This window comes from Dicentrarchus labrax, unplaced genomic scaffold (assembly GCF_905237075.1).
Source record: "Dicentrarchus labrax unplaced genomic scaffold, dlabrax2021, whole genome shotgun sequence".
Lineage (NCBI taxonomy): Eukaryota > Metazoa > Chordata > Actinopteri > Moronidae > Dicentrarchus > Dicentrarchus labrax.
This window is the reverse complement of record NW_026136713.1, coordinates 29,090,355-29,111,300: the sequence shown is the minus strand read 5'-3', so window position 1 is coordinate 29,111,300 and position 20,946 is coordinate 29,090,355. Positions and strand designations below refer to the sequence as shown.

The 20,946-nt window shown below is 41.3% G+C and overlaps 1 protein-coding gene across 2 annotated transcripts; it reads right to left on the bottom strand.

Moving 5' to 3' along the window:
- Window positions 1-788: 788 nt before the first annotated feature.
- Window positions 789-13,674, bottom strand: fgf24 (fibroblast growth factor 24). Of its 2 annotated transcripts, none has more exons than XM_051420478.1 (5): window positions 12,777-13,674; window positions 12,554-12,590; window positions 7,702-7,870; window positions 4,236-4,342; window positions 789-2,726 (listed from the first exon to the last, which is right to left on the bottom strand). In XM_051420478.1, exons 1-5 carry the CDS (start codon window positions 12,806-12,808, stop codon window positions 2,448-2,450), a joined length of 624 nt encoding a protein of 207 aa, XP_051276438.1. In that variant the 5' UTR covers window positions 12,809-13,674; the 3' UTR covers window positions 789-2,447. The 2 variants fall into 2 exon arrangements, with proteins under 2 accessions (XP_051276438.1, XP_051276437.1); XM_051420477.1 differs by having other exon boundaries at window positions 7,693-7,870; window positions 12,777-13,592.
- Window positions 13,675-20,946: the final 7,272 nt, after the last annotated feature.

Below are 20,946 nucleotides of genomic sequence, written 5' to 3'. Positions count from 1 at the left end.
GGGAAGGGGGGAAGGGGGGGGACCTGATAGCATCGCTAGGAATTTAAACAAAAGTATTTTTTTCTCCCTCAAAGCTGCCATCTTTCAGTCTGACGGTTACTATAAACATCATTCCAGCACACAGCATTATAAGACATGCTACTCCACATTCCTTTAGCGCTTTTAAAAGATGGAAAAATGTCTAAAATATTGTATGTTTACTGGTCTGGAGCACGGAGCATTTACATTTAAGTAAAGTTGTGTTTTAAGTGCTCAAAGGTTAGGAAAGGTACATCTCCGATCATCTTCACAAATAATATGATTTTTGTGTGTGTTGTGACTTCTGCGCCACTCACTGCAGCTGTGATGTGGTTTATGATGCAACATTTAATCCCGTTTCATTAATACATGTGTAAAAAAGAACACATAAATAAGATAAAATGTTACTTTCTTTGCCAGAAATATTTTTTATAATTATGTAATGATATCAATGTTTAAAAAAGGCACCAACTGTGAACTCTCAGCGATATAAAAAGCCTTCAGAGATGTTGCAACAGGCCTTTCTCAATTTAAAAACCACTGACCTTAAAAGCAGTCCTCACACTTTGGGTTTGTATATAAAAATGCATACCTTGGCAGTATGCAGAGAAGGGAATGTACTCAATGTCCAACCAATTGCTACCTGCAGCATTTCTGTTTTAGGCAGTATGATATTCTACGTGCACATCATAGAATTCCAGTCTAAACCGAGGCATAAAGGCGCTTACCTTTACCTTTCTCCAAAGTGCAATAAAGACATAAAATAGGTATTTTTTTAAAATATAGTCCTCATTTTATTAACAGAGGCCAAATAAAACTCATCACATTTTATTTACAAAGGGAGGCAATAAATATCTTAATAATAGTCATAAAATTACTTTTGCTTACATTTGTTTTTAAAAAATCATAAATGTGTCATGTTGTTAGTAGCAACTCATACAAAAACCTGCCAGCAGACAGGTGAATACACACTACTGGTGAAAAGAGGGCTGGAGTTGGTCGTCAGTGAGAGAAGGAATGACAGAAGAAGAAGACTTTTCCCTTTCGAATTCAGACACAAAACTCGATCACACGTCGCTGAAAATGTTCCCAGAGTCCTGGACGAGTTGAGGAGAAGTCTTAATTGTCAAAATGTGGATTCATGAAGTGATCAGGGTCGGTCAGAGCTACAGTGCTGCTGTCTGTGGATCACTGATCTGACAAACAAGCACGGGCGGGATAAGCTCTCCCAAAAGCATCTTTTGAGACTTTCATCCAGTGAGAGTGAAAAGGAGCGAAGATGAGCTCACAGTGAAAAGATGATTTTGGAGGGGGGAGGGAGGCGGGGAGGCAGGGGGGTTCAGCTCAGCGTCGACTGAATGGTTCTTGAGATTAACTGAATGCAGACAGTCAGACTAGGTAAAGATAAACAAAAAGAACAAGGAGGTAGAGGAAGTCTACATCACCAACCCCAAAATATTAGCTAGCTCACACTCAAAGAATCACGGCATCCTTTTCTGGAACAACTTTAACACGTGTGAGGAAGAGCTGTTAAAAAGGTCCAAGGGGAGACGAAAGGGATTAACATCAGTCTCCCAAATGGGATGAAGTTGGAAGACTTAGTGGATTTATGAATCACATCAGCTGTTATATTTTTGTTTGCATTGTTTTTTTTGCGTGTGTGTTTTAAGAAGACTAAAGCCGCGGCTGGTGCCCGACTAGTCAAAGCATGTCGTGTTTTAGCTGAATCACAGGCTCCATGGAAATGTCAAGGAAATCACACACAGCACTCAGAGGGTTCAGCGCATTCCAGGAGCCACGAGTGAAGCTGAGGTTGAGAGACACACGGTGGGGAGAGAAAAAAGAGGAAGAGAAAGAGAGAGACCTGTAAAATATTGCACTCAAAGCTACACAGTTATCCCGGCAGCACAGTGTCACCTGCGACTGCCACCTCTCTCCGTTTCATCTCCATGGTGTCTGATTCCAGTGGAAAGTATGGGATCCGCGTTGTCAGGGGCAACACAAACAAAAACCGACAGGTATTCCAATAAATCTCTAGTTGGCTGATTTTTATAACATTGCGTCAGCTCCTGCTTTAGCCCCCATTGTCAAAAAGAAAGCATGCCTTCAGCTTGCGGTTCAAACGTAGCTGAGGACGACAGCGACAGGAATTCTCTCAGAGGTCCTTTAGTTTATCCAGTATAAATAACATGACAGACACGTTAGCACAATGACATCAACCCAGAAGAATCCAAGAGTTAGGAAATATTCAGTCATCCTGAAATACAAAAATAAAACATCTTTGACTTTTTTTTGTTCTTTTTTTGTCTGTCTCTCTTTTACAGAAGTGAAGTCTTTAAGGTGATTCTTTTAAGACAAGAAGCTTGAGATTTTCAGTTACAGTTTTGTTTTTTCCCCAAGGAAAAATTAGTGCTGTCCCATTGGTCCCATCAGTTCCTCTTGGAGTTGGGTTTTAATCGCCGAGCCCTTCGTGTCCGCTTAGTTACTGTGGTGAAACGAAACTCCTCCAGCGGGTCCAACCTGCCCTTCGGCTGGCGCTTCATGAAGTGGACTTCCTGTTGCCTCTGCGTGGTCCGGTCCCCTTTCTTGGGCCGACCCTTCCTGTTGAAGCCGAGGTACCATCCTTTGTACTTGGCCGACACAAGAGCCGTGTAGTTGTTCTCCAGGAATTCCTCGACAAAGACGCACTCCTGCTTCCTTCCATCGGGCTGAAAGAAGGGGAAAAAATAGGACAATAATTAATTATTAACCTGGCAGCATGACCTCTTATTCAACTGCCATTCTGGCTTATTTCCACTGGGGCTCAGAATGGTTTGCTTTTCTGTTGGGGTTTTGTAGTTTGGTGTAAAATAGCATGAAGTCTAAAATTCTGATTAAGTTTTTACTTCACAAATATCTGATTTTGTAAAACACTGAAAAGCTAACAGATACATTTAGGCAAATAAAAATACCATTGGGGGATAGCATAAGATTTGAGTCAAGACTAAAAAGAAAAACTTGGCTTAAACTGAAGGTTAGTTTACTTACAGTAGAAAAGGTTAAATGTAAATGTATTCACCTTCACATGACCAGTGATCTGACCTACACGCCTTTATTCTGTACTGCTCTATTGTAATATGAAACTACTTCCTGTCTGGCTGGGCCTTTTCACAGAGTTTAAATAACCACCGTCTCTTTTTCACTTTATGGGCTCGGACCAGGTCCGCCAACAGAGCATGATTATTGCTGGTCTCTACTGGTGATACTGATGTAAATGTAGAATTCTGTCACAAAGTTCTACTGAAAACTCTCCACAGTCTTTCTAAAGTACAGCTGAATTTTTAAATTGGGAGTGGCAGTAAAAATCTCAGAGACAGATATCTCAAAAGTCAGGGCCCATAAAAATGAAATTATCTTCATATATACATAATAAAAGGGGTTAGCCAGAAAAAGATATTTCCTATTATTTGCATGAAATGAACCTTTAAAAATCTTGATGCCATCACTTGGGAGTTTGACTGAATCTGTCCACATTACTGTGATTTATCATTACCAAGCTGAAATCCACCAACAATCAACAAATTAAACGTCATTTGATCTGATTTTTAAAATAATCCTACAGTGGTTTAAAGGAGGAAGTAAAAGAACATTTTTTAAACAAATGAGGCCCTGGCAACTTAAACTCAAAATGCATGTTTCTAACAGATGACCATGATGAGAGAGTGAAAACTTGTGTGAATTACTACAGCCCGGCCGACGCTGACAGCATGAGTTATTGATGCAACAAAATCACACGTGTGCCTCCACAGTGTACGTTCTCAAATATTAACTTCTTTTCCATATCGAAGCGGTCGTCCGCAGAGTCACATGCAGTCATCCCGCGCTTGTGGCCACCTGGTGTGACTAAGTGATATAATTGCAATGGCATTCCTCCTAAGTGACCATTAGTCTCTCAATGCATTGTGGTGATTGCAGTCCGTAATTGACTGATCGAGTGTCAAAGGAGTAGGCCGATTACGTAATGCAAGAAGGGCTGTGAGTTATCAAAGGGGTTTTGTTAGGGTGTACAAAAACAGCAGGAGAAAGCAGATCTAAGGGCTGCGTTCAATTCAGCCTGGATTAAGAGCTCCGTTTAAAATATTCATTTTGATATTAGAAAGTGGCGATGCAATCTTGTCAGTGAAAATATTGACGCAAATGTTTTCCTAATACTCAACTTAAAACCAAAAGATACTCACCCTTCCGACTATTTTGCCCTTCTCGTTCATGCAAATGTAATGGTCACTCTCTTTTCCTTTTATTCGAATGTGGCTCCCGAAGGTTTCTGTCTCGACAACAAGAAGAGCTGGAAAAGAAAAAGAAAAAGTACACTCTGTTAAGGGCAAGCATAAGTCTTCCCACTCACATAAACATGGTTTAAGGATTCCCATACATTTAAACAAATCTGGTATGTTTTTCTCACTTATGCTCAGTGGTGTCTGGCTTCCTGTACTTCTTTCAATACTCTTCCATTTATTTATTTTTTTTGATTCCCCACATATTTAAGACCTCAAATTTATCGTGTTTAATTTCCAGTCCTGTAAAGGATCACTGCAAACAGAAGGCTTTACAGTGAAGGGAAGAAAACTCATAAAGAAAACTTAGATATTTAGCCTACAATGTGCATTATGAAGCTGTTTACTTTATAAATACATTTTTCATCATATACACCAACACAAAGAAGTCAATCACCAATATTAGTTGTAGCAGAAACTAAATTATCTTTAATCACATTAAGGATTACAGGAAATAATTTGCCTTATATAGTATTAAATAAAGTATATAGTTAATAGTTGAAAATTACAAACTTCTGTAAGATCCTGGAGATACATTTTGGGCTATATAAGCAAATTGATTTAACACACACTGCAAACATTGCATGAGCATTTTTTCTCCAAATGTGTTTCCGGCTGTTTTTAAAGGTCTCCAGAGCAAATAATTGAAGTCTTTTAAAGGTATATTAAGTGTATAAATGTATCTATGTAATACCACATATGCACCAAAACAATAATGCCAACTTCACTTCAACCTGACACAGCGGTAATCCACTCTTGAGATGCATCCCGGCGGCTCTTTTATCACCTCCCCACCCCTACCCTCCCCATCCTAAATGTTAACCCCTGCGAGGTCACCTTTGTCTCTGCTCGCCCCTCGACCAGCAAAGAGATCTGCCAAACATTTGTGGAGCGGTTATGTGCCCCTCAGGATTAGGTTTCAAGTTCCCTTTAGTCTGTGCTCACTCAATCAAAAAGTTAAGATGATCCATTTGTTTAACACACAGGGCCATTCAGTAGCGCTCAAGGGAGCAGAGGAAGAATAGGCGAAGGGGATGGGACGGGCCCGAGGGCAGAAGTAACTCCCCTCCTCCTCCCCCCAACCCTTAAATCCAACCTTGGGAGGAAATTGGGAAGAGGGAGACCTGTCTCAAAGGTGAAACTAAGGCAAGTTATTCCTTCTCTCTTTTGGAAGGATTTCCATGTGTCTTATTTTGGAACTTGGAAAGATCAGTCTGGAACTTTTTGGGGTCCTTGAGAAGGAAAAATGAGTGAATAATTTCAAATCAGGGGACATTTGACAGCACTTTGGCCTCCTCAGTCTTAGCTGGTTTTGCATGGAAACACAAAATTTAACCTCAAGTATGAGGCCTCGACCCAGAACATCAGATAAAACAATATTTCCCTCCCTACTGTAAGATATCCTTTGTCCGTGATCCTGTCCAAATCTTTGCTACTTCTGCAAATGCATGAACAGGGCACTTTGATAATCTGTTGGAAGAGTGCAGGAGTGTTCCAGGCGTTCCAGCGCTGATGGTAAAATCACACTAAATGGAGTCGGTGAGTGGTCAATGTGATGTTTTGTGTATTCTGGGTATTTCTTTAAACTGCTCTCAGGCTCAAAACTCAAACTGGCAGCCATAAAAAGTCTGATAGAAATTTTAGAAAAGTATGAATATTTTAACATTAAATCCCACTTTGAGTGACTTCTTAACCAATGCAGTGTTTCCTTCCATGGCGCGTTATGAACAATGCATGCAGTCACCTGTCAAAAAAGCTGAAATCTCCTGCTTTAAGTCCACATTGCAGAGTTTATCAGTCTAAAAGCCTTTACAGTGACCCACCATCTGCTCTGAGTGGACAACGGGCATCATTTACAATGGATTGTTCTCCAAAAGGATTGTTCTAGTCTCTTAAAAGTAATGAATATGGTACACTAATACCTAAAAAGAATGATAACACACGCACTTTGGCTGAACTAATGTGGACTCAGTGGTCATAAAGCTCTACATCGAAGCAATATATTTCTTCTGCGGTGGTTTGTGGCCCTCCACTGTGAAGCTGTGGTGACTGAGAGTGGATTAGAGCAAAGAGACTATCTTCCTGAGCATTATTAGTGAGTGCAAAGGAGTTCACAGGTGCCAGGTACTGCAGCTGGATGGGGAGGAGGAAGAGGAGGAGGTGGGGGGTAGGAGAAGGAGGAGGAGGGGCGGAGGGTAAAATTGGCAAGGCCTCATGGGAAAAATTGGATCTGCTTCCACTCAAGCTCTAACAAGCAGTGAGGAAACTTCGCCTCGGCGCATCTGCGACTGAACACACTTACTCAGAGGCATTCAAGACCAGCAATTTTCGAGCTGTGAGTCAGCTGTTATGAGCAAAATATCTGCAGGAAAGCAACACAAGTCCTGCTGCCTTATGTTTGTGCAACAGCATCAAAGGGTGCTTCACTGACCATCAATTTACTCATCTGCCACATTCGTTTGTATTATAATTTGTGAGTCCACACAGAAAGCAAAAAGAATATTTTTAAGGTTGATATGAGCATGAAGTTGTATCTTAAAATGTGAAATTATGTAAATGTAAAAACAAAATTTGTCAAAAGCTTTTTTTTTGTAATCTTTATGCTTAATGGTTGACATTTTCAAGTTAGAATGCAGTGCTTTTACACTGCTAGACTGAACTAAATCGCCTCGGTTGCCCAGATTCAACATTAAATGAGACAATGCCCATTGCAAACCACTGTGTGGTGAAGAAGATGAAAGATTATATCTGTAGTTTTAACTTTCTCTTGCCTTTTAAGGTTCAGGGACAATACAATTTGAAGATGTCACATATCTGAAGTTCCAAATATGGACAGCCACAGTCCCATTCCTGCATTTTCCTATCAATATTTTCAACCCTAAGAAACAAAAAAGTTGAGTAATGCACAAAATTTAATCCGATGTGACCATAAAACCTCATAAATCCCAAACACCAACATCAAAGAAAATTTTGTAGAATGGCAAACCAATAGGTCAGTTTTGGTCCATATTAGGTATTCTGACACTTTTGGCCAAAAAAATCTATCAAGATAAAAATAGACTTGCTCTGGATACCCAAAGGCTGCAGTAAACATCCATTGCAAGGTCAGCAATTTCATAATGTTTGCAGCCACTCAAACCAGTAGTTGGTGGCTTCCAAAAGTCACCATCCACTTTGCACAAGCCAAACACAAAGCGTGGAAAAACCACCTCCAAACAATGGGCAGTAAACAGCCAAAGTGGCTGCAGAAACAAAATCTCAAGAAGCACCAAAATCTGGCTGGTAGGTGGTGGTGATTTCTCATCCTGTCATAAAAAACTAGCTAAAGTGTCAGGTGAGATGCACAGGAGTTCTCCCATACCATACTTGCCCCCATCATCTCCATTGGCGTTGATTTTCTTCCCCAAGATCTGGACATGTTTCCCTGTGGTTCTGCTGTAGAGCTGATAGATCCGGACCTGTTTCCTGCTCAGGTCGTCCGGGTTCCTTGTGTGGTTCTCGATGTAAAACCTGAAATCAGCAGAGCTCTGCTGGCACTCCTGCACGGATAGGGTGAGAGAGGAGGAAACACAGAGAGAGAGAGAGAGAGAGAGAGAGAGAGAGAGAGAGAGAGAGAGAGAGAGAGAGAGAGAAAGAGACAGCAGATAGAGAAACACAAAAAGAGGGAAAGACAGAAAGTGAGACATTGTCACGGCACAGGTGTTGATAGTAATGTGTGCTGTTGCTTTAATGGGCCCTGTGTCAAGAAATTGTGCTTTAGGGGCTAAAAAAAGAGATACCAACCGGGAAATTGCGGCTGTGGCATTTTAATGTTTCTCTTCTTGCTTTCAACTGGCACATTTTATATGCATTGCATTTACAAGCTGATAACTATGCTACAAGATGTGTTAATGAAGTCACCGTTTGAGTTGAAATCCCACAGAACAAGTGCAAAGCTTATAGTGCAACCTTCTGCTGCTTTCTATTGAGACAGCAGTATACTATGTGCCCCCGGCGATATTGAGAAACCTGTACTCCACTTCCACAAGCAAGCATGCCACTAGCAATTATACACCTGAAGCATCCAGACCTGTTGCACTATCATCAAACAAATATCTGCCTGCAGGCGAAGTAGGGTCCATAAATTAGGAAACGCAGCAGGCGGAAGACAAGACCGAGAGACTGAAAGATGGCAAGAGGCACCTTGAACCACAAAAACACTCTTGTAGGAGGACTTTTGGACCATATTGTCCAACTCCACCTTTCAGAATTCACTAACCGGCTGTTTACGAGTCACCTTAGACCTGACATAAAAACAGAGGAAATCGTCGACTTCGACGGCGTGTCAGAAAAGCAACTGTGTCACCCAACATGTGGAAGAGTGAGAGGTAACGTATACTTTCAGAAGCCCTGGAATCTCAGTTCACGCCAAGATCCCATTTCCCCAGCTGTATGGTGTGGTAATTGCACAGTAATGGCTTTTTATGTGGCTGTTCTCAGGTGGCTAATTATATACACATTACATACCCGAGTACTTGTTATTCTAACTTCAGTAAATTAATGACATGTAGCAAACATGATGGGAAATTGAGGCCTCAGAAGATCAAATCCTTAAACGAAGAAAAATTCACAAAATCGGCAAATCTGTGAGCCAATCTTATCAAGGCTCTTATGAAGCGTGTGTCATACAAGGTGTGGCTCAATTCAGGCGCCTAATCCTTCAACGAACAAAGACGGATCCCTCAGATTGGACCTACACCAAAGTGACGTTTTAACCTTCTAGAAACCAAAAGTGATGGTGAGTTTGGAAGTCAGCTTCTAATGTCAAAAGGTTTTTCCCAAGAAAAAACCCTAAAGCGCCCATCCGTTGCAAAATAAAGCAGTAGGCAGTGTTTCTCAGCCACATTTGGATGAGTTTTTAAAATAGGACGTACTCGTTGCCTCATTATGACGTATTCGGTCTAGAAATGTGGACCTTGGAGGATCCAGCCCAAGAACTGGGACACAGCTTCTGTATCTTGACATTTAGGAAACACGCCCATAATGTTACTTTTGGCATGACCCAGTGTAGAAAATGAGAGGCTGGATATCAAAATGAAACACTTACTGATGCAACAAATTTGCTGTGTTAATTTTGACTTCAAGGCATCAAAACCTAAAAACAGTGACGACTTTACTACATGCTAATTTTATCCCATTTACTAATGGGAGTTGTACTACGGAAATGGTTGGATAGCAAAATTAGCTATGGCTCTATTGGTTCATTTTCCCCCCATAGTTTCCAGATCCATTTTCTCAAAGTAAGTATTCCAACATGCAACACAACCTGCATGAAACAACTGCACCGCCATGACAACCATGAAAGAGCCATAAAAAGATAACCCTAACCCCTATAGTCACCCCTCAGCCAGTTCCTTAATCCCATCAATTCAAACAGGACTAGCACATACGGGACTCAACCAAGAGATGCACAGAGTGCATCAGGGAACTGATCACCGAACGCAACACAATGCACATCTATGTTACCTCCTTCAAAACTTATATTAATAAATGGATACAGACAAAATGTGTAAAACTACATTTACTGTATATTGAAATTAAAGGGATGTTGAAAAAGCCATGTCATTGGAGCTACAAAAACAATGGAGTTTTTTTTTTATTTTTTGCTCCCAACCAAGAATACTACTCATAGAAGCTTTCATGAATGATGCTGGGAACATTCAGTGTCTAGTAGGTGTTTTCAAGGAAACTCGACTGAACCGGCACAACAAAGAAAAAAGCGTCCACTCATCCAAGGAACAAGATGTCATAGCAGCATTCAAATTGCGTGACTGGCAAACGATACGAATACAAAACACTAATACAAAGTTTGGAACCAAAGATGTTTCTAGATGCACAGATTTGTTGAAAATGAGCAATCTATTTCAAAGTCAAACAGCATCATCTGTTGTCAACTCTCTCTCACAAATGAACCTCAGAACTGACGAGCCACAACACACAACAAAACGTGGCCTAACTGGGCTGCTACGGGATTTATCCCAAATCTCCCCATCTCTAAACAAACATAAAGGTGTGTTTGGTAGACAGTTGCATTTTGCGTCAAGGGAAAGGCAAGCCTAAGCACATGGCTGAGGTGAACACTAGCGACAACAGTTTTTTTTTTTTATCACGCTGTCTCCTTTCTTCAAAGACACAGCATGAAAACGGATATGGTTGAAACTTCAAAAGTCTGGCGCTCATCTTTACCCAGGAAGCTTAGTTGTCGCATCCATCTAAGATACACCTTGCTATCTGCCTGACACACGCACAGACGGGGTCACACACACAAATGGGGAAAGGCGCACTCTCGCATGTTGGCAGTGCATTCAAAGTTTACTTCCAAGTGTGGTTGCTTCTGTTGTTTTTCCTCATAAAATCACAACCACAGCATGACGTGTAAGAGCCATTAGCTGCTTGTAGCAGCGCAGAGACGCAGAGTAGGCCAACAACATGGAGGGGCGAAGTGACAGGAGGGCATTAAAGGGTTATTCCTGTATTTTCTTCAGTTTGATCATCAGCCTGAAAGCTCTCAAGAACCACAAGGCATTTATTTTGTTTGATAAATGGCTTTATCTAATCTGACTTTACTAAACCACAACAAACATGCCAATCACATACTGAAACAGCAAAAAATAAATCTTAAAATATCATCCATATCAGTCCACCTCATTCATCTTTTGGCCCACATTCTGCATCAACGTCATCTTGTCTTACATGTGAGGGATGGTCAGTCGACACTATAGCTTTGTTTGCACCAGCTCTGTTGGAATAATCAGAGCACATAGACTTATGTAACTGTTGTAGTTTCTAGTTTTGGGGGGTTTGGGGTTTGATACGTATTTTGTGTCTAGGAGATTTCATTAAAATACCCTGGGTCAGAACATTTACTCCTGCAGTTTAGACCTGTTATTTTGTCCTTGAGAGCTTATGGCTCCCCGACCGGGACATGCTGATCCTAGCAGCAGTAAATGAAAGAACTAGAATTGTGCAAACCAATAAAATGTATTTTATGTAGTTTACAAACTCTCCCTCCTGCAGGGTTTATTTGTCCCGAAAGGTCACATGTTAACTCCACTTGGTATGATTCAGTTTTCTCTGACAAAACCATAAATCTTCTTTTGTAATCTCTTAAAGATATAATTACATAAAATCATAATGTTGCCAGCTGTGTGAAAGCAAATGCATCCCAGAGGTTGAGAGATAAAACCTAAGCTGCTCTCTTTTTATTTTTACATCAGTCTATCCTGTTTTAATATTTAAGATCAAAAACACAGAAAATTAATTTAAAACAACAGCACGTGGAATATTATGATCAAACACGTCATACCAATAAAGTGATCAGATAGCTTTATGAGTGAAGGAGCGTGCTCTCTGCATCTTATCTGAATCACGGCGCGCAATTAGGTGAGTGGATGCCTGCAAATCATTACTGTTCAAAGTGAGACGCAACTAATAAAAAAAACTGAGGCAACAAGCGCCAAAGGAGCCCATCTGTTCATAGAACAACTTTTAACCTCGGGGATGAAAATATTTATTACACGATTCTGTTGTTAAACACTGAAACTGCTACTTGAACTCCGGATTAAAAACAAAAGGTTTTAATTAGATGTTGCTAGATTTATAGTATTGATTGGAGATATTAGTTGATTAGTCCAGTTAATGCGCTTCAGATTCGAGTTTCCCCAATGCCGCGATTCCTGTTATATTAATGAATTACTACAGAGGGTTCTACATTAGTCAATTTACAGATACTACATTGCAATAATTAAATTTTTATCTCCTTATCGCGGGGATGCTGCTATAATGCTTCTTTACAGTGGTCAACAATGAGTTTGGTTACTTTTTAATGCATTTATGGTACTTTATTCATTGTATAGCTTTATAATATTGTTACAATCTCGTCTCTTTCGTAATTTATTGAACTATATATTTATACTTATTGAACTTTGCAAAAGGTTATCCTTTTCATTGATTTATATTTTGCGTAGCACATGCATTACTTTTCTAATTGTTTTTCCCCCCCTACATGCTCCTTAATAATATAAATTAATTTTGATTGAATTAGTCAGTCAGTCCTGCGTTCAATATTGTGGAGACCACCCTCAAAATAACCTCTACCCATCATCAGCATTATTCACAATAAACAGCGGCACAGTGACATGCAAACACACACAAAAAGGAGATGAACGTGGGAGTAAACATACCTGTAAATGGAAATAGAGTACCAGAAAATGTAAACACCTACGTGGGGAGAGAGAGGGAGAGAGAAGAGAGGAGGGGAGTGAATCACACAGGCAATTACATGAAGAATAAACGCAGCCTACCTGGATGAAAGCAATGCGCAAATATGAAGCTTTTGGCGACTTCTATTGGTAAGAATGCATGATTTGATGTGCAAAAAGACAAACGGAGATGTGGAACACTTACACGTATATGAACCTCGAAGGCAGCAGAGACATCTTGACTTGCAGAAGTACACTTGAAATACACCTGCTTCCACAGATTTAGAGCCCCAGGAAAGGTTGGCGAAATCGCCCCCCTCTCTGTCGCTTTCGCTCCCCTGCGCGTCCTTTACGCACACAACTCCGGGGGTAAGTAGGAGATTGAATCCCAGTGTAAGGATAGATCACTGGAGAGCAGCAGCAGAGTCACAGGGTGCAACATTAGGTGCTTCCTTGTTGGGGGGGAATTATCCAGATTTTTTTTTTTCTCTCAGCTCAGTCTCCTCCGCTCCCCGAAATCCCGCAACGTCTCCGTAAACCGGTGCCAAGCGTGGAAATGATTCAGAAGTCAAACTCTCCAAAACAAATCCCGTCGCTCAGAAAATTATCCTCCGAGTTTTGCGCACCTATAGCCAAGTTCCCCCACAATCCAAATCCTGCTGCTCCAGAGATCACAGGCTCCTCAGCTCCGTCCGTACCTGCGGGGGATTTCTACACCTTGCATGGGTCATTTTATTCTACCAAGCGCTGCCGTGGAAAAGGGAAAAGCGGTGGATAATATAACGCCCTTCCACGCTAAAAGTGGACAAACAAACTTCTCCAGGCATATAAAAAAGTTATGTTTTTCAAAAAAAACTAGTGTGAAAATCGCAGCGGCGGCGGCAGCAGCGGATCCCTGGAGAGGTTTGGGGGCTGATGATGGCGCAGCAGTGCCTGTCAGTGGTGTTTGTGCGTCTGCGGCTTGAGATTTGGGCACAGAGAGGCTTTTTTGTTGTTGGTGGGTGGAAACATGTCAGCGGTTTGCACCTGATAGGGTAATCTTGGAGAGACCATCAGCTTGGAGAGGGTTTTTTCCTCTCGGTGGGCAAAGCGCTGCGCAGAGGAGAACAAGAAGGAGATGAACTGCCTTTTGGTTGGTTTTTTTATTTTTATTTTTTTTCCTACAGTATACCTTGGATTTAATTGGTATTCAGATATGGCCAAGACAACATGATTTAAAAGATTTACGTCTAATTGGAGGCATGAGTTAATATGAACCCTTTTTTGTTTGTTTGTTTGTTTGTTCATATGAGTTTGATTTGAGCAAGTTTTCATTCCACTTAACTTTTTCGTCCAACAATATTTTTTAATTTGTATTACTTTAGGACCCAGGTGATAGTATAATAATAATAATAAATAAATAACATCATTATTACACGGTTAAATAAACAGAGTTGCTGTGTTGTAACAGCCACAGAAACTGCTCCTCTCTCTATGTTGTTGGTGCTTTTTAAACTGCTGCTGCTTTGTGGATTGGCCTCGGCTCTCCCAGACAGCATTCAAATGCAGGTTGTTGTCGACCTCGAATTTTTTCAATAATGTGCTATAACTTATCCCGCATTTAAATGAAAGAGAGGTGTGAATGTGTTTACGAGCTGGCAGCAGTAAAGTGAGCCCACATCCCTGCTGCCATTTAAAAAAAAAAAAGAAAGAAAACCTTTGTGGTTGGCCTTTATTGTCCCATTAAAACTGGATCCTCGACATTCCTGCGCCATTGATATTCAAAATGATTCTAAATGATTACATACATAACTTCCCATGTTGAGGATTTCAAAGGGCCTCCTGTGGTGAGTTTAGTGGGAAGTGAAAAGGAGTGTTTGACTAAGAGCTCCAGCTGCTGATCAACATCAGGCAAAGAGACAGCAAAATAAACAAAAATCATTGATTTATCCGGAAAATATGATTTTTATTTCATTTTATTTCAGTGTGTTTATGATTTGAAGTTTCAGTCACAAAATCATTTGTGTTTTGGAAGCACAAATGGATAGAGGTTGATGTGGGTTTATCCTGTGATTCATCGCTGTCTGCCTAACAAGAAGGTTTGATCCTGTCGACCACAGTGCACTTTAATAATCCTTGTAACACAACTCATGTATAATGTCATTTAAAGCATTACTAATTTAGCTTTGTCTGCCTAAGGGAGGGAAATCACAGCAAAAGTGAGCAAATAGTAATTATCAAGAAAGATAGTTTGATGATTTCTTTACAAATACATGGCTTGGGGTTCTGTTTGATCAAATAAGTCTTACATTAGCTGTTGCTCACTGCCGAAAAAGATTTCTCTGAGAGTCCAAAATAAAGGCACCTGACAACTGATTTAAAGAAGGCAGGATGATAAACAGCAATTACCACACTGACTGTGATAGAGCCAGCATTGTGCAGTCACTCATCGCCTCTTAAGCACATGTTTGTGACAAACTTCTCGGAGCATGACTGTAAATCCACAACTGAGGGAAGAGAGCGCAGCAGCAGGCCTGGATGTGGCCACCTGTGAGTCACAAGGAGGAGGAAACATTTCTCTGCTTGTGGCGAAAGGGAAGATCCCATTTTTTTCAAAGAGAACTTTTATCATTTTATCAGTCTTGGGGAAATAACGTGTAATGGCTGTGAGTCAAATTTGATGGTTCTGCTATGCATTTCTCAGGACTACCGGTCAATTTGGCAGCTGCCCAATCAGGAGTCAGAAGGGCAGATTTATTCTAGAAATGTAAAGTAATATGTGGCACAAAAGAAAGCAGAGTGGACTAAAAAAATATCACTGCACATCATTTGACCAACAAAAGGGATTCTCTGTTGTGGACTTTATTGGCTATGGCTTGCATTGTCATATTACCATGTTTATCCATGTCTATCTCTTTTTAATTTTTAAGCAGTCGAAGATTCTCCACCAACACTGAGAAAACAGGCCTGTGCATCTGTTGCACGTGGAGAATAAAGTGATAGTGGCTCAACTATAAGGTGACAGGTATATGAACAAAATACCTAATCTGTAAGACATGTTGCAGTTGGTTCTCACAACTTGCAAAAATAAAATAAAATTTCAAAAAAAATCTAGCCATGTGCTCTAGCCTTCTAAACTGTTTTAGGTTTTTTGACTACACATATCTGAAATTTCTGCCGCCACCCCAGGTCAGTGAAAGTAGTTCCAGTTGTAGACGTCTGTGGTTTTTTTTATATTTGGGTGAACTGAACCTTTAAAAAGAAGGAATTTAGATGCGGACCACAAAATTACATTTCCACACCATCAGTCAAAAGAGCTGGTGCTCCTACAAATTGCCTGTTGACCCTATTTGTAGAAGGTCTGAAAAAAATTGATAAAACGGCAAGAATCAATCAAATGCGGTCTGCTGCTGGTCGAGCATAACAAGAGTGAGCTTTATGAATGGGGAGAGCTGTTTCACAGTCCAGTTTCTGAGGCTCGGAGAGAAGGGAGGGAGATGGGGGGGGGCAGCCACTCAAGAGTTGGGATAAGGTTACCCACAGAGATTAGCTGACAAGAGTGAGGGAGTGAGAAAAACAAGCAAGCAAGTTAAAGGTCTTAGTTTACCTGGCTTGCTGTGTTTGGCAGCTAATGAAAGTGCTTTCAAACCACAGATTCAAACAGTGCCTGAAACAATCCTCTTCAGCCAATTCTATCTCAGGTTGGATGAAAATACATTTTAAGTCAAGAGCTGCGAAGTGGCGAATGATGTTATTTACACGACTTGGTCCCAGACTCCTTTCAAGCCTTTGAATTTGAACCTTGCCGCATCCGTGCAGCTATGCGTGTCTGTCCGCAGCGACGGGACTGTGGGAATGTCACCGAGGATATCTCATTGAAGCTAAAGGAGGAGGCATCTGAGGGCGGGCGAGCGCTCAGCGGTTCAAAGGGCCCTAGCAGGCATTTAGGGCTTGACAAAAGAACTTGGCAGATCAGTAAGTGAAGCCCAATGTACTACATTAGTGTCAGGACCCCCTCCGCGTCCCTCCCACTTTGCACTTTCATCTCTGACACGGACATATTGACTTAAAGGAAAGGAGGGGTGCCAGGGCCGCGAAGGAGGGGTGGTGGTGTGTGTCGGGGGGGGGGGGGGGAGTGCTGTATGTGTCCCATTCAATTCTCAAGGTGAGGCGACTGATGCAGAGGGGTGACCACTGACTCATATAAGCCACCCAGAAGCCTTTTTTAAAAACTAGAAGTCACAGGCCGACAAGCGTGTGAGACCTAAACGGGACGGCCCTCTTCCTCTCATCTCACTGAAATCAGTCTCACCCCATTAGTATATGCTGACCCCCACCCCCCGCCTCTCCAAACACACACTCACATCCCTTTTCACACCGTCGCCCATGCCCTCCTGCGGGCTACTGAAGTCCAACGGCTAACGTGGGCTTGGGTCGCTAAAGGGTCGCGACACCTTGACATTGCGGAGGGTGACAGAGAGAGGAGCCAGAGGAGGAAGGGTGTAGATCGCCGGCTACCTCGGAGACCTTTCAAGTATCACCTGAAGGAGAGGGAGGAGGGGGGGGAGAAGCGGGAAGTGTTTTAGTAATTTGTCCCCCGTCACACGTTGTTTGCATGGAGTCATTAAGGGCCATTTAGGTTTTGCCTTGAAGGGAAGAGGCCAGAGAATTTGGGTGCGGGCCCCCTTTCGGAGAGAGGCAGCGGGAGCGAAGGGTGAAAATTAAAGCGTCACTCTTCAACAAATCATCCCTAAACACTGCGTTACATGCAGAACATATTAATGTTTCCACTGACTTCAGTCGCCTGTTTGACATTAATGATGATTTGCTCCATCTCATCCAGCAGGGTGTCTAGAGTTGTCCAAAAACATAAACAAAGGTACGGGCCCTCTTGTTGCTAACATGTGAAATAACTTTATGTGACTACATGCATTTTGCAGACATCACTAAACTATTCTTGCTTGGATGGATTTTTGGCCATTGCCCAGTAAAGAGAAACTGCCAAAATGTGTCACAGCGCTACAATTGAGTAAGAATCAGCCGACAGACCCCATGTGTTCTACGTTTTTGGCCTGTGTTAGACAGATAAATGTCAAGTCCCTTGGACGAGCAGAGGTAATCAAAAAGTCTCGTTTCTGTTCGCAGACTTTTGCTGAACAATGTGAGTGCCTTAATGACATAATAAGCCGTCAGAGCAGGGTGGACTGGTGGTGAAAGTTTGGGAAGTAAAATGATGTAAGTGTTTTTTGTCAGCTCTTTAATTTCTTTTTCCTCCCTGAATTGAACGACCCCGTAATTGTTTTCTTGGATTGCCGTAATTACCAAATTATGGGGCTGGTTGTTTGTAATGTGGCATAAAATTGCTATGAGACTCACAAACTGGCCAGAAGATTTGACTCATTCACACTAAACGTGTGATTATTTGACGATTATTAAAAACACCTAGCTGCCCTGCTGTGTTTTAAATGCATCCCAAACTCTTGATGAATGGCAGTTTATAGATCTCATTAATGGCACAAAGGCCAAAAAATAAGCTTAAAACCAGCTTTGAAAAGGTGACGCTTTGGAATCAAAAGGATGTTGAAGCCCACCAAGAGTGTGACCCGGACTCACCCTCATAATTTGATGAGGACTTTGATTTTAAGTCATTACCTTCTTGTTAGGGGTGAGAAGTACTAAGTGAGTGTTCAAAGCCGAAACCTGTCAGGCTAATGTTTATCTGATTACTGTGCTGTCTGAAAAGCACTTCCTCAGGTGCAACTGGTCTGTTGTGCCCTTGTTGTGGCAACACACACGATTAGTCTCATCTTGTTAACTCTATCCAATTCAGGAACATTTTAATGATTAAAAAAAAACATCATTCTATCTTCAATTACAGCTGTTTGGAATAAATGCTATTGTTCACATTTATAATTAAGTCAAAGAGAAACAAACCTTTTTGTACTCATACTTGAGGCTAAAGTGTGCGCTGTGTTTTAAGCTGGATTCAGCAACTTTGTACATTCCTGGACCAAGGTCTGAAACATGAGGCATTTTGTTTTTGACAAACGAGAAGAGAGACATAGCAGAGAGGTTTTCTGCTTTGATTTTGCTCCTGAGTTTCAATTTATCACTTCCAGTTAGCCAAAAAGTGTCCAAACCTCATAAAAGGACAAATATGTCATCTCATTTACTTTTTTACGTTTTACTTTACTGCTGACCCCTTTTACTGCTAACCTGTGCTGCTTTATGGCTACTTTAATGTTATAATGAACATTTTACATGTAACTAAGGACCTTAATCCTAACCCCAGTTTCAGCAGTATCGGGACAGAGTGACAACTAATCCAGAGCAATACAAGGGGTTAGTTAGGCCACTATAAAACTCCAGATGCTCTCCCTTACGATTTAAGTTGAACAATAAGTTGCACTGGAGTGCAGCTGCTGCACACAAGTCCACTTTTCCCAGTCACGAAAGGTCCCAGAGCAGTTGGAGTGGAGTCCCTCCTTGAGCTGCCTCTGCTCTGGTAAGCTAGCCTGAACCTGCAGTTCCACTCATCCTAATCGCTGAGCCCAATCCATTCCCCTGTCTAGCACCTCTTCAGAGGCCGCTCGCCCCTTTGTTCTGACAATACACAAACGACCATTCAAATGGAGGGACTCTGTAATCAGTGAAACACTAGCCTCTGGGCTTTGTAGAATAGAAAAAAAAGGGAGGGAGAGAAAGAGAGCAACATAGAAAGAGAAGAGAGAGAGAGAGAAAATCCATCCATGACCAATCAACTCTAACTACCTGTCTGGCTTTTTAGCTGCAGATGTTATTTGGAAAAGAGGGGGAAAAATGTGCCCGTTCCAGATGTAAGATGTACAAAGGGAAGGCAGGCTGGTACCTCCACCCACCAAGAAAAAGGCTGGACCCTTCCACACCCATCCAGCTTTGATATGGCTGGTGTTGTTTTTGCTCTTGCCTACGCCATTTCCTTCAAAGAAATATGTGATGCATTGCATCACCTTACACTAAATTTAGACAGTATGAAAGATAAAATAAAGTATGATTGATGCAGACTCGCTGTCAAAGCACGCTGAGATCTTACTTGATCATTTGGTGCTGAACTTCACCTGGGAATGGTTCTGGATCATTTATGCAGGTAAAACAAAAGTATATTAATATTCATATGAATGGCCTTATAAAGGGTAATATCCATCTCTGGAAAAAGCTTTAAAAGACTTTGTTATTACAAATTATGAACCTTGAAATGTTGGATCATAGGTCTTAAGAAGAAGTGGATACAGACTTGCTAGTCTCTGTATCAAATAAAAGTAGATATACAAAAAGTCTGCTGTATGTTGTTAATGTAAGCATCGTTTCATTGAGAAAGACTTCAGTGCCGTTCTTTAGTCTTCTTTAAATGAAGAAATACTCTCCAGTTCTGATATAATTGACACTAGCAGCATCTACACTAAACTCTCAGTGGCAGTCACTATTGTTGTTTTCGAGGTCGCGTTGATGTTACCTGCTTCCTCATAGGAAGCTGATTGTTCTGGTACCACTGTATTTGGACACAAGTGCATAGCTTGAAACCCGGCAAGGATGGATTCTCGTGTGATCTTGTAAAAGAAGTAAGGTAGGCATTACCTGAAATGATGAGTGTCTTAAAGCATCTTGAATGCATGCATAAGTGTAAGATGATTGTTGCTTTGAACCAGGGGGGAAGTTTCCTGTGCTGAGCAGATAACAGTATGGTCGATATATCCATATAGCTAATTATTGGATAACCTCTGTCTCAGCCAGTCAATATTGACAAAATCAGTTTATCCTTATACAGAGAATATGGTGACATTAAGAATAACCTGTTATCACTTTCCTGAAAGAACTGAACACTTGATGTGGTGACTGTTATTCAAACAGTCACCCTTGGCAGTGTTGGTGCACTGACGTGAACACTTAGCCCAGTTTATAATGATTAATTGTAATTTGTGACGTTAATGATATGTACACAAGATATCTGAAAGTAAACTAACTGGACTGCCTGGTCTGGGACTGGTGGATAGTTTTTATTGTGTTGGCAATTTGCGTCTCTGTTTCATAATTGGTAGAGAAGGGAGTAAAAGGAGGAACCGAAGTAAAATAGAAGCTGTGGAACCAGTAAATCAGGTTAAAGCCCAGTGCAGTGTTGGTAATAGTGTGGTGTAGGTCAATAATTGTAGCTTAACCCAAATAAAGTGTGGGATAGTTTGCATTGCCTGTTGTAAGTCATCCCACCTCTATATTCCTCTTGTGAAAACCATTTAAAAATGTGAACCATAATTGTCTAGCCCTGCAGCTTTGCCTACCTGTGCAGGGGAGGAACACGTTAAAGTGACTGGGTGTGTGTGTGTGTGTGTGTGTGTGTGTGTGTGTGTGTGTGTGTGTGTGTG